The following is a 13,858-nucleotide window of genomic DNA, read 5'->3' on the forward strand; positions in this document are numbered from 1 at the left end:
TTGATTCCCAGGGGGGTCAAATAAATATGGGTAAATTTTTTCACTCTAATATTTATTCAATATTACCCTCGACTGGTACCTGAAGCGGAGGGCTGATCACCTTTCCTTCATGTGTTTACGATCAAGATAACACTGCGTTTATATGATGCAGTGCCCTATGCACCATTGGGATGTGGATAATGGTTTGAATGAATGAAAATGAATTTCCATTACTCATTTTGGGACATGGGATTAAGGTTAACAAGACTGAAAAACAGACAAGAAAGTAACAAATAAGAAAATACAGGGAAAATTTTAAAATACAAAACAATAAAAGGTACAGCAAATAGACATATAAAAAACGTAGGGTAAGAAGCGTTAAAGGAGAAAAAATATAAAATATAACTAATAAACTTTTACAGTTCATTCATTTTGGATCCCTGACTGGGTTCTATTTTACATTTGTCAGGCAGTTGGTTTATTTGGGTTTAGGCAATATAGGCAACATCGATTGCATGAATAATTACCGCATTTGCAAATAAACATAAGACACTTGAAATAAATACAATAAATATATACAAATATTAAAACATAAAGAGTCTAGTTTAACTTTTATGCTGTGTAAGTGCATTATAATTAATCATACAGCAATATACGCCAAAAAGATATCAGAAATTCTTAAATTGTTTTACTGCTAATTTTGTGGGTGTCATTTTGAAAATTGGCGATATTATTATATTACCACCAGGTCACTTCGATCGCCCAATTTGACGCTACCGGATTTATGCTATCTGCAAAGCGAGCTGTATATTAACCATCCACATTCCCTTCCCGAACTGAAAGCCAACATTCCAATATTTCTACTTACGGCTTATCTGTATAAGTGAAGGTAATGGTAAATGTGGTTGAACTTATCAGTTTGAAAACATCATTTTAGTTACTTTTATATCCCACTATGTACCTATAGTTACTGACCCAAAAATCACCACAACATTTATTTACGATTCAATAATATAATAGGAAGAAAGTGGGATAGCTTGCGGTCTAACCTAATCAGTTTTAATTATTGATTCTGTACAGATCCCACTTGCGTGTAACTACTCTCTTACCTATTTTCACATGCTAGAATATTTTTGCTTTTCAAATCATTGTCAAATCTGATAATAATTTAAGTGTACATATTATTATTTGCATTGTGTTTGTTTCATATACTTTTAAGTGAGAATATATGAATTAGTTAAATTTTATTATTATTTGTAAGTCTGAAGTCTCTTAAAAAGGTAAAAAAACAATAAAAATTAGATCATTTTATAATACATTAGAACTTCATCGTGGGTGCGGATAATATTCCAGAAGTTTCTGTGTGGAAATAATAATTCATATAATCATTATAATTGAAGTTATAAAGCAAAGTACTTGTAATTGATGTTCCTAAATATTTTTAAATTATCTACGATCCAAAATTATCTCCGTACCACTACGAGTTTCAGAAAAAATCTTCAAAACCTTCAAAATGTACACGTGATCCGAGATGCAAATACAGCCAGTGTAAAAATATGATGACGATAATGTACGCAGTATACGAGTATACTGCATATATACCTTCTGCATTCCGTTTCAAATATCGATTATTATTTTTCTATCGCATCATGATAACTCAAATAAATTTATTGTAACATGAAAGAGGCACGTGAATTTAAAAAAATAAACGTATCAATATATACCAGCTTTCTAAATTGAAATATTAACAAATATGTACGTAGATCTGTTTTCAAAGAAATAATATTATGAATAGCTGATATCATAAATTATTTTTCTAATTGAAATTGATACCCGATTGATTCATCTAGCGGTACAAGTAATCCTATGCTTATAGAAACAGCCTGGCATTGGATGAAAACTATTGTTAAAAGCAGCTTGACACTATCAAACAATTTAATATTATAATTGAATTTTTAATGACGTGACGATAGCTTCAAAACGTATTATACGTTACACGAATTAGATAACTTGCCTTGATTCGAAGAAGCGATATTATTAATGAATACATCGATGGTATTTACATTTCTCCTTACTTTCTTATCAGTGAATGAATTGCTATTTGCTGATACTGAAAACAACGGATACAGACTATTTGTCACATACGAAAATCATTTTACCTTGTACGAAATGTAATTTTTACTTGTATTTTTGAATATCTTATTTTCCGATTAAATTAGTTGGAAAATATTTAGTTTTTAAGGCGTTAATTATCATTCACCCTTACCACATCTTTAATGTTAACGATGGTCGTTGAAAAAAAAGCATGTATCATACATATTAACCTATTTATTGTTGAGTACTTTAGCGATCTTTTGGACACCATTAGGGAAATTTGAAAATTGGCGGAAGTTCAAGTTTTCCAAAAACCCTTTGCAATGAGAATATTTTTTTCCTGCTTAAAATTTAAATTTAACGTAATTGGTATTTTATTTATTATTTGCTGTACTTAATTTTTACTTTTCATACTGTTTTTGCTTGATTTATATGCAAATGTTTTAAAATAAGTTAGTTTTAACTTTGTACCGTGTTTTTGTCTTACTTATTTGTTATAACTTTGGCCGACAAAAACCATTATTTAAAATAACGCATCAATCATATTGTGTATAGATTTGTTTTTAAAAGAAGAAATTGGGTAGGAAATAAAAGTTTAAAAATGTAAACCATATAAACTAAGCAATAACTGATGCTTGATGCTGAAGGTGTTTACCAATTTACTGAATTTAATTTTATAGCACTCTATTATTTTTCCATACTGATCACCTTTCTTTCATATATTAACAATCAAGATAACACTACGTTTGTGCCGTACCCACCAACGGGTGCGGATGAGGGTTTGAAGATTATTTTATGGTAACAAAAACCTAATACGTACATCATCAAAAAAAACTTTTTGTGGTATGTACGTAGTTTAGCACTTTCATTAATAAACGTCTTGTGAGTAAGTAATTAAGTTACATTACGCTAAATTAAAAAGCTGAAATATCGAATGCTGACTATCAATCATGAATACAACTCTTCGACGAGGCAATGGGATGGGATGATTTGAGGTGGCTGTCAATTTTTTGTGCACTGCATTAAAATCTTGTATATTTACGCACGTAATGTGATAATGAATTGTACCTTCAGCTTTGGCACAATGGAGAAGCGGGTAAAGGTATGTTCGAATCGTGATATTTCGTTGAATCAACTTATGATTACAGTTTCCCCATGAATAGATCTACATACCATATATGTACTTATGATGAGAGTCCATATATAAGACCTTTCATGATACACAAAATCAATAATGTTGATCTTTATTCTTACATTTGAGTTTAAAATCTTATAGCACAGATGCTTACGAGAAAATATACGTTTACGTATACTATATATATATATATATATATATATATATATATATATATATATATATATATATATATATATATATATATATATATATATATATATATATATATATATATATATATATATTTATATATACATACATTATAAGACCACATTCAATACTTACAATGTTCTTATTCATTTGAATTTGCTCTGCTTTAAAATTATTATTTTTTTGCAATAAAATGTATTTAAATTAGTTCTTTTGGAAATAATAAAATAAAAAACTTGGCCCTACTTCATGTATTCCAAATAATTAAAGTGGTCATGTCAGGAGTCGGAATAATCGGCGGGTATGTAAATATATATGTATACATAAGGAAATGGATGAATGTGGAAGAGGCGAAGATTGTTCGCAAAGGCAGCGTGGTGTGGCGTTCTATTCTCTCTGCCTACTCCAGCAGAGAAGCGGCGTTATGGCTAATCAGTAAGTTAGTAAAAAAACAGAAATTATAATATATGAATCAAGATTTTAAGTTATAAATAGAAAAATATTCGGATTTAATTTGAAACCTCCGAAACGTAACACGCAGACTTGTAACATTCAACTTCGAGTCGATATATCATGTGGATTTTTAAAAAAATTTAACGAAAAACATGACAATTTTATAAAAATGTAAATCCTCCAATTAGTTAAATTACCATACATGTATAATATTAAACAATAATTTGAATTTATTCTGAAATATGGTAACAAAAACAATTGTTAATAAAAATCTAAACCTGCAAAAAGTGAATTTAAAAATAATGTTTAAATTGTATACGAATTGTGATAAAAAATATGTATACATATTTATAAACTTCAAGAATATATTTTAGTTGATTCCAATGAACTCCGATCTGTTTTATTATTGCATTTTACAAGTAATATACTTCTATAATAAAGTTCAGTATAAGCACCGCCATTTTATGAACCCAAAATATTTTGTTTTGTAGAACGCAGAGAGCAGTATTATGGTCCATGACACTTCCTTCAAACGTTGGCTGGCGGATGCTGAGCTGACTCGGCGGTGGTGTGACGTCACGCTGCAGGTAGCGGGGATCGAGTACAAAGCCCATCGCGTAGTACTTTCTTGCGCTAGCCCCTTCATAAGGGTGAGTGGGTATTATTTCTATTATCTCGAAACATTTGTTCACACTCTCAAGTGATTGACATGACTTTCTATTTTATTTATTTGCCCGGAGGGGTAAAAACAACATGAAACTTGCATTTTATTCACCACCTTTTTAAACAGGGTCTGCTGCTATCGAGACCGAGTGAAGATGTGCCTACAAGTATTGTTCTCGCTGGTTTCTCGCCGGATGTTGTCGAAGCTCTCTTACAATATGTTTACAGCGGAGAAGTTAGTCTCACAACAGAACACCTCCAAGGCTTTATTGCACTAGCGACAGCTCTTCAAGTGCACATCGATAAAAGATTTCTAAACGAAACGTTTAATTCCTACCAACATTTATTAGTGGATATTGGTTACAATAAACCGACTTCAACAGATTACTGTACTACAGGAGATAAAATCACCCGTAACGGTGAACTCAAAGAACAGTCAACAGATGAATCTCAAACTCGATTAAAGGATTTACATAATAACCAGTCTTTAATGAAAGATATTTATTGTAATGATATTAAAACAGAAAAAAGTGACAAGATGGATATTGAACTTTTAATAAATGGTGAGAAGGAATCTAAAGCAAGTCCCTTAAATATACCGTATAATATAAAAAATATGACCTTACAAAGCGAAGTTTGTCAAGAAAATTCTATCAAAATACATAAACAACGTTTCTTGAAGAATATGTTGCCGTGTAAAAATGAATTAACCAGACTTCATGATTCATATAAAAATGCTACTCAAAGAGAAGCGTCTTTTTCAAAGAACAATTATTTGGATCAACACGAATATGCGAGTAAATGTAACAGCCTAATAAAAGAACCAAACAAAAAAGGTAACTGTATAAATTCAATGATAAGAAGCGACAGCGGTCGGAAGAACCACTCGGAATTTTCAGCAGAAGATAATTACAGTCGATCTTCCTGCGAGGTTCTAGAATCTAATGATTCGGATTGCGAAAGAGCAGACCATTCTAATTACCGTGCAATTATTTCTCCGAGCGAATCGTATAAGGAAGGATCTCCGAAAAATTATTCAGACATTCACAATGATTTTATTAAAATGAAAAATAATTTGCCGTATCAAGAAATGACGCGTTTGACTAAAATGCATAAACAAAACGAAAACCCTATAAGTACTTTAAATAAATCTTCAGATCCTCGTCCAAGAAATTTAATAGAAACTAGTCGAAAAGGGTACCGTGATACAAGTTTAAGGGATAGTAAGCTTGTTCGACCTGTCCCTTCTTTAATGCCAATTCCAGGAGTCCGACCTTCATCTACATTTGTCAATAGATTTCAGATGTCGAATTATGTAGATCCTTTATTAAATTCACCTACTCTTTTGGATCTCACAACTACTAGAGCTATTAACTTAGTTCGTAATTCCCACAGCGCATTTAAAGAAGTCAACACGGGTCATTACAAAACGCTGAGTGAAATATTGACCCTTGAGTCATTACCCAAACATAGAGAAGAAGTATTAATGGATCGGGTGAATTATGGACACTGTGAAAAACCTCTTAGATTAGGGTTTCGTATAAGGGAAAATAATGATAATATTGATTTTGGTAGATGTCGAACAGAAAATTGTACAAATAAAACTTCTCGTTCAAATTTCGATCGTTGTTCAAATTCTTTATTAGAACATTATAGAAAAAGAAAACTTCTTCCTCATAATAAAGTTTTAGCAAACCCTTGGAAAGCGAAATGTCCAATTTTCTATCGTAATGATGAAGCAAAACAGAAATCCACAATACAGGTAAGAAATCCCTTTATTCCTTTTTGTTTATTATTATTTTTCAATATATTGGTTATATAAAGTATTTAGCAATACAACAGTACAAAAATTATTAGTATAATTTCGTACATAAGTAATGAGAAATTTGGCTAACGGAGGTTATTTTTCTAGATTTCAAATTTAAATGACTCGAAATCAATGGAAACTTCTCAAGATGTGCTGATATGTACAACTTCGGATCAAATATGCACTAAACGAACTGCAAATCACCAATCTGATCGACCAAATGACACTAATAATAACTTGTCCAGCACACTCTATACGTTAAAAACATTCAATAATAGGCAAAATATTACGGAGCAACTTATAGTGCCACATATTCGTAAAGCGGATTTGAGTCAATCCGTGGAAAACATTCAGAAAACCTTCAGTGATGAAGTAATTACAGATTTGGATCGGGTAAATAGTAGCTCGACGTCAGTCCGAGAGGATGCCAAAAGTAGTGACTGCTCGCCAGTGATAAGTGATAAGTCCCATAGAATCGATTGTTTTAAGGAGGACATCTGTCCTCCGGTAAAAATAGAGTCCGTTCTGTCTGTCGATGCCAAAGATGCGGGTGTCCTGCAGTGCGACGTCTGCTTGAAGGTGTTCACCTCTCCGGACAGCCTCGCGCTGCACGTCGGCTCGCACGACGGACGAGCGCGGTACACGTGCGACCAGTGCGGCAAGTGCTTCTCGCAGCTGCGGAACTACAAATACCACGTGTCCGTGCACATGGGGACTAAGGAGTTTGCGGCCACGTGCAGTGTCTGCGGAAAGTACTTCAACGACAGAGGATACCTGAGCAGTCACATGAAGATACACAGGTAAAATATTACAAGGAATGCAGTATCATTTTCTAAGTTTCAGAGTATTTTTTTCAAAATTGGAATTATCCACCAAGGATATTTCTGAGATAATCCCGATAAACTACAAGCATAAATATTGTTATTAAGAGGTTTTAAATTCCGTTTGTTCTTTGTGACTGTTATATTAGGTACTTTTAATTCTAACATCAATAACTCATTTTTGGATCTTTACATATTGTGTAATTCTTTGTTTGCTTCTAAAACACTGATGAATATATGTTTTATATACATGTTGTGTTATTTTTGGGCTTTCGGCTTATGATTCATGTTTTATATATAAGCGAACGAAGAAAAAATAAACCTCCATCTAGAATATAAATAAAATATATTAATTAATTGATGTAACACGCAACTCTTATAAGTATATATAACTCACTAAATAGTTATTTTTTAAAGCTTTTAAATGTTATGTTATATATCGATACAATATGTTAAGTTTGTTTACACGTACGGAATATTGCGAGTATAATGTGGATTGGAAAATATATTTAATTAACGTTATATTCCCATTTTTATTATTTCATATGCTAAAATGTGTCAAAATTAACAACACCATTCCATTGAAATTATACTGAGGGTGCAAAATAAAGATGTAATACATCATCCAATTAACATTGGCGTGAGGGTCAGAATGCCACACACTTTACATATGAAACATTTTGTCATGTAGATCCGAATCTGAACACATTAGAGATAAAATACAACATAAGTAGTTCTTTTTTATAAAATCATTCTGAAATTTTGTTGCGATGATGATATACTTAAAAATGTATTTCTTATTATTATTATAAATATATATATATATATTATTATATATATATATATATATATATATATATATATATATATATATATATATATATATATATATATATATAACGTGGTAATATTTTCCTTTTGAAAATTAAGTGTAAATAATATGTAAAGTGGGTGTATAATAATAAAATAAACAATGTGTTGCTTTGTAATTAAAGTTTATTCTTAATTTATCTTTATAATAATTTTATATCTATCTATCTATCTATCTATCTATCTGATTCTAACAGTTAATAATATTATCGGAAGTCTTTTGTTTTATTCTGAGCGACGCATGAGGCATCTGGTGGTAGAACTGTTTTATGTAGGTACTTTTTGTAAGTACTTAATAAAATGTATAGGTAGGTACCTAGTTATTTTATTACATCTCCCCCCTTGGGGATGAAAATTCATAGTAAAATTTTCACTCGTCCTCCGGATCATCTTCTTGTAGTGAAGGGACTGGTATAAGTTTAGTGATATGATAATGTTTTTTTTTTTTTTTCTTTCTTTCTTTTTTTTCCTTCTTTTTTTCTTTTTTTTTTTCTTTCTTGTTTTTTTTTCTTTCTTTTTTTTCCGTTCTTTTTTCTTTCTTTCTTTTTTTTGTATTTTTTTTTTCTTGACCCTTTTAAAGTAGACACAGTTTTTTTCAATCCATTTGTTTTTTTCTTTTGAATTCCTTCATTTTTATTCAGATCTCTTAAAGTATCTTCTAATATAACCAAATGTACAACTTTTAATTGTTCATCTGCATTTTCATTCGATTCTAAAACAGGATTCCTGCTTAGACAATCTACTTCTAAATTCTTCTTTCCTGGAGTATATTTTGTTTTATATTTTGTAGTATTTTTTTCTACTTTATTTTTATTTTCATTCTTCAAGCACTGTTTCTGTGTTATTTGCATGTCTTCATTTTTATTCTGATCTTTTAAAATATCTTCTAATTTAACCAAATTTACAACTTTTAATTGTTCATTTGCATTTTCCTTCGATTCTAATACTGGATTCCTGCTCATACAATCTGCTTCGAAATTTTTCTTTTCTGGAGTATATTTTATTTTATATTTTGTAGAAATTTTTTCCACATTATTTTTATTTTCATTCTTCAAGCACTGTTTCTGTGTAATTTGTAAATCTTCATTTTTATTATTAATCTTATCATCCTCTTTTGTTTTAAACCAGCACGTTGCTTCAGAGTGATATCGAGTTCCCTTATTTAAATTTTCACAAATCTTACATGGACTTTTATCTTTAATTTTATCACTAGTTCTTAGATTTCCACGTCTTCTTTGATTATCTTCTAATCGTTTTCTTTGATCATCTTCTAATTTTTCTCTCTCACTCCGAACATATTGTAGTAATTGTTTTAATACATCTAATGTTTCATCATCCATTTCCAATTAACAAAATTGTCGTTTTATAACGTGGTAATATTTTCCTTTTGAAAATTAAGTGTAAATAATATGTAAAGTGGGTGTATAATAATAAAATAAACAATGTGTTGCTTTGTAATTAAAGTTTATTCTTAATTTATCTTTATAATAATTTTATATCTATCTATCTATCTATCTATCTATCTGATTCTAACAGTTAATAATATTATCGGAAGTCTTTTGTTTTATTCTGAGCGACGCATGAGGCATCTGGTGGTAGAACTGTTTTATGTAGGTACTTTTTGTAAGTACTTAATAAAATGTATAGGTAGGTACCTAGTTATTTTATTACATATATATATATATATATATTTATATATATATATATATATATATATATATATATATATATATATATATATATATATATATATATATATATATATATATATATATATATATATATATATATATATATATATATATATATATATATATATATATATATATATATACAAAACTTTGAATAACATCAGCTAAAAAATGTTGCTCCAAAATATAGCATATGCAGTCGAGCGATGCATTTTTGCTTATGCATGTATGTAATTTCGGTCCGAGGTGAATGAGATAAAGACACAAGCATACATATTTTTAAAAGAAATCCATTAGCTCTTTCTTCGCCATAAACATTGCTATCTCTCACTCTCACGTTTTTTGCGTTGACCTTTATAAGTTTATATTGCATTCTCCAAGTAGCCAATATATTATGTACACCTTCCGGTAATCGGGACGATTAAAAATAATTGGAATCATAAACATTATAATGCTAGTTCTACCAGTCGAGTCGTATCGGACGCCGCGCGACGCTAGCAGCAATGACAATCGGTCGGGCAGGGCTGTCTAATTAAACTATTCATATTTCACAATACATTTTAGTAAAAACAATCACCATTCAAAAATAGGTATCTTCTACTTAGAGTCTTGAAAGCTTCCGCGATTTTTATTTTATTAAATAATTAAATACCTCTAATAAACAAATTTAAACAAAAATTTTAAAGTTGTGTATCATATTTTGGATAATCCTTTTGAAAAAATACCTGTCAGCCCCATGCTTTATCTAAGTTAGGGAATCGACATATTTTTATGTAGATTTTGTGGTATAGTATTACTAGAATTGTTTTAAAAATATTATCCGTTCAAATTAAGGGTCTTCGTAGAACCAACATAGCCAAGGCTTACCATTGTAAGTGTCAAAATTTTCGCTTATGATAGCAATGTTTAGTCATTTCATGTTTAGCCAGATGGTGAGAGTGCTTTATGATAATCAAGAGGCGTCGTTTACTTCGTAGCTATTATATTGGGTGATGCCCCGCCAAGTCAAAATGCTCATATTCGAATAAATTTATCATTTTTTGTCTTTTAGGAATCGGAAGGAGTACCAATGTCCTCATTGTCCAAAATCCTTCAACCAGAGAGTAGCCTACAACATGCACGTTCGTATCCATACAGGTGAGATTTTTTGTAAAATATACCAATACCAAAATACAATTATTTATTTATTTTCCATATTTTGTAACCAAAGAGTTTATGTTGGATGAAACATAGTACCTACATGAAAATGCCATGTTGCGATGCCTTTTTAAAACTATTCTTTATTACTAAACAAAATATCCATCGATACCATATATTATTTAACTGCAACGGCATTGTTTAACTGTTTAATTATTATAATTTATAAAAAAAATGTTAGAGCTTAACTTTGTCCATTTAATTTATTAGCACAACACATAATTTATTGGTATAAAAAATGCATGATTTTATCATTTCAATATTACAACTTAATAGCGTTATAGAACCTACTTTTTCTAAAATAATCAATGACATGATGACAATGAACATAGTTGAGATGAATAACCTGTCATATTATCCATTCCTCACTGCGTCAGCAAGTCAACATTATCGAAAAAAATGTTCTCAACAAATATATGTACATTAATTTATCGGACATTGATATATTTTGGATACAGTTGTATTCTTTGAAGTAGGATGTTTACTCATTAATATTTTATTACACATATTATATATATATATATATATATATATATATATATATATATATATATATATATATATATATATATATATATATATATATATATATATATATATATATATGTAAATATATATATATATATATGTATATATATATATATATATATATAAATATATATATATATATATATATATATATATATATATATATATATATATATATATATATATATATATATATATATATATATAAATATTTATATATACATACATATATATATATATATATATATATATATATATATATATATTTATATGTATATATATATATATATATATATATATATATATATATATATTTATATATACATACATATATATATATATATATATATATATATATATATATATATATATATATATATATATATATACACCCACACATATATGTATATGTGTTTTTTTTTAAGGTTGTCATTAAACTATTAATACAAAAACAAAAATTTGACTCGCCGAAAAATGCACTTATCGATCGCAGACGTACACAATAAATTTTATACAAGAATGTCGCTTGATGAATAATGCAAAAATCTCGTAAAAAATAATGGAGGTATTATACAGGTTGACACCGTTTCCACTTGATTATTGACATTAAAAAATTTTTGAAGACCCATATGAAATATTGTTTAAAAAAATTTCAATCGACTAAATGATATTATTGTAATATATGTATGTACTTATAGCACGGTACAGGTAGAGTTGACCAAGCAAACCCATACTCAAGTGTTTTTTGTAATATATATACACACATAGACCAAATCAGAGGGAACATTACACAACTTGCAAATTAAAATCCGCAGACAAGCGATACATTTGTTTAAGTACTCTGTTTGGCTCTGATGGATTGGCCTCTAATACTTGAAATTATACGTATACTCCAACTATAGTGAGCTATTGTTTGGTACCAATATGTACACTTTATTTTATGGTAGAATTTATTCTCAAAATGGTAATCGTACTCTTCATACTATATGATATAGGTACCGTGAAGTACAATAATACCTGTATTATAAACTGCAATATTATGTGTCCTTTTATTACTAAACCAAAATAGATCATAATTTTGGAAAGGGGGAAAAAAGGCGTTATTTTTCTATGATGGACAACCCATTCACTTTATTCTCAAAGTCAGTGCTTAAATAGTTTTTGGTTGTCTCAAAAAAATAAATACACATTCACAAAATGCATATCCGCTCAAACGCCACATTTCGGATTGAAAACACTGTCCGAACACTTGGCTGACTGGCAGGTAATTTTGAAAAATAAATGGTCTTATCAAAATATATACGCAACGCTAAAATAAAATCAAACTTCACGTCGCTCGAAAATATAATTCATTTTACGATATCAGACAACGAGATAATGCAATACACAGTGTAAAATATTGAATATGGTTTATCGTAAAATATTCAACGTTCTATAAATGTACTTTTTTTATCAAATTATGAATCGTTTATCATAGTGTGAATCACTCATATGTTTAACTTTTCTCAAATTAATTATAGCGTCTTATTTGCGTGACGAAGGATACTTAATAATAACATATTGTCGCTTAATCAGCAAAAATATTTTTTCAAAGGCATACGTATGGTGTAAGTATAAGGTATAATCGTTTAAAAGTAAATCTATCCATAATATGAGAAGAAAGTGAAAATATAATTGATTTAAATGATGTAAGATCGAATAAATAAACAACACATGGGTATAATATGTATGGAAATCAAATTATTATTTATTTCTAGTCTTAAAATTATTTTATTAGGTTTTTTCGACATGTGTGTTGGCAAAAAAGGTCGTCAGCGGTCTTCCGGGGCACCGGAATCTTCGGGATTGGAAGAAGAGACATTAGGGGTTAATGCTCTCGGGTGGCATTCTAAGGACATGTCCCAACCATTCTCCTATTTAGGACTTCCAGTATGAGGGGCTACTGCGTTCCCCTTCTCACCGTCTTTATTACTGACGAAGTCATACCACTTTACACCCGGCATTCGCCTCAGGTACTTATTTTGAAAACTTTCCAGTTTTTTTTCCTCTGAGTTTTGGTGAGGTGCCACGACTCACCCGTACAACAGCGCTATTAGAATGCAGGCGTTAAAGAGTTCCAGATATTGTCCGTTTTACTGAATATAGCTCGTGCCATTTCGAGCCGTATGTTCAGTATGAAAATTGTATGTATATGCACGTTTATGTACAGGCGTTGGATGTTTCTAGGCGTGAAGCCGCACCAGTGCGAGGCGTGCGGGAAGGCGTTCTCGCGCAAGATGCTGCTGAAGCAGCACGCGCGCACGCACAGCGGGGAGAAGCCCTACTCGTGCTCCGTGTGCGGGAAGCACTTCGCCGACAGGTCCAACATGACGCTGCACATGCGCCTGCATTCAGGTACGGACGATCCCACTCCCATACTACCTCCACA

General features: G+C 30.2%; 1 protein-coding gene across 1 annotated transcript in view; it reads left to right on the forward strand.

Annotated features, from left to right (window-relative positions):
* Positions 1-13,847, forward strand: part of LOC148300715 (uncharacterized) — a gene marked incomplete at its 3' end in the record, with an annotated part of 76,293 nt that extends 62,446 nt beyond the window's left edge. Inside the window, exons 2-6 of the mRNA XM_088274391.1 lie at positions 4,345-4,503; positions 4,644-6,278; positions 6,429-7,123; positions 10,757-10,842; positions 13,657-13,847. Of these exons, the coding sequence (XP_088130517.1) occupies positions 4,345-4,503; positions 4,644-6,278; positions 6,429-7,123; positions 10,757-10,842; positions 13,657-13,847 (2,766 nt within the window). The remainder of the gene's footprint in view (positions 1-4,344; positions 4,504-4,643; positions 6,279-6,428; positions 7,124-10,756; positions 10,843-13,656) is intronic.
* Between the last annotated feature and the right edge of the window lie 11 nt (positions 13,848-13,858).

The sequence above is a fragment of the Brachycentrus maculatus genome, unplaced genomic scaffold (genome assembly GCF_059751285.1).
Source record: "Brachycentrus maculatus isolate JH-2025_06_01 unplaced genomic scaffold, ASM5975128v1 h1tg000667l, whole genome shotgun sequence".
In the NCBI taxonomy this organism is placed as follows: domain Eukaryota; kingdom Metazoa; phylum Arthropoda; class Insecta; order Trichoptera; family Brachycentridae; genus Brachycentrus; species Brachycentrus maculatus.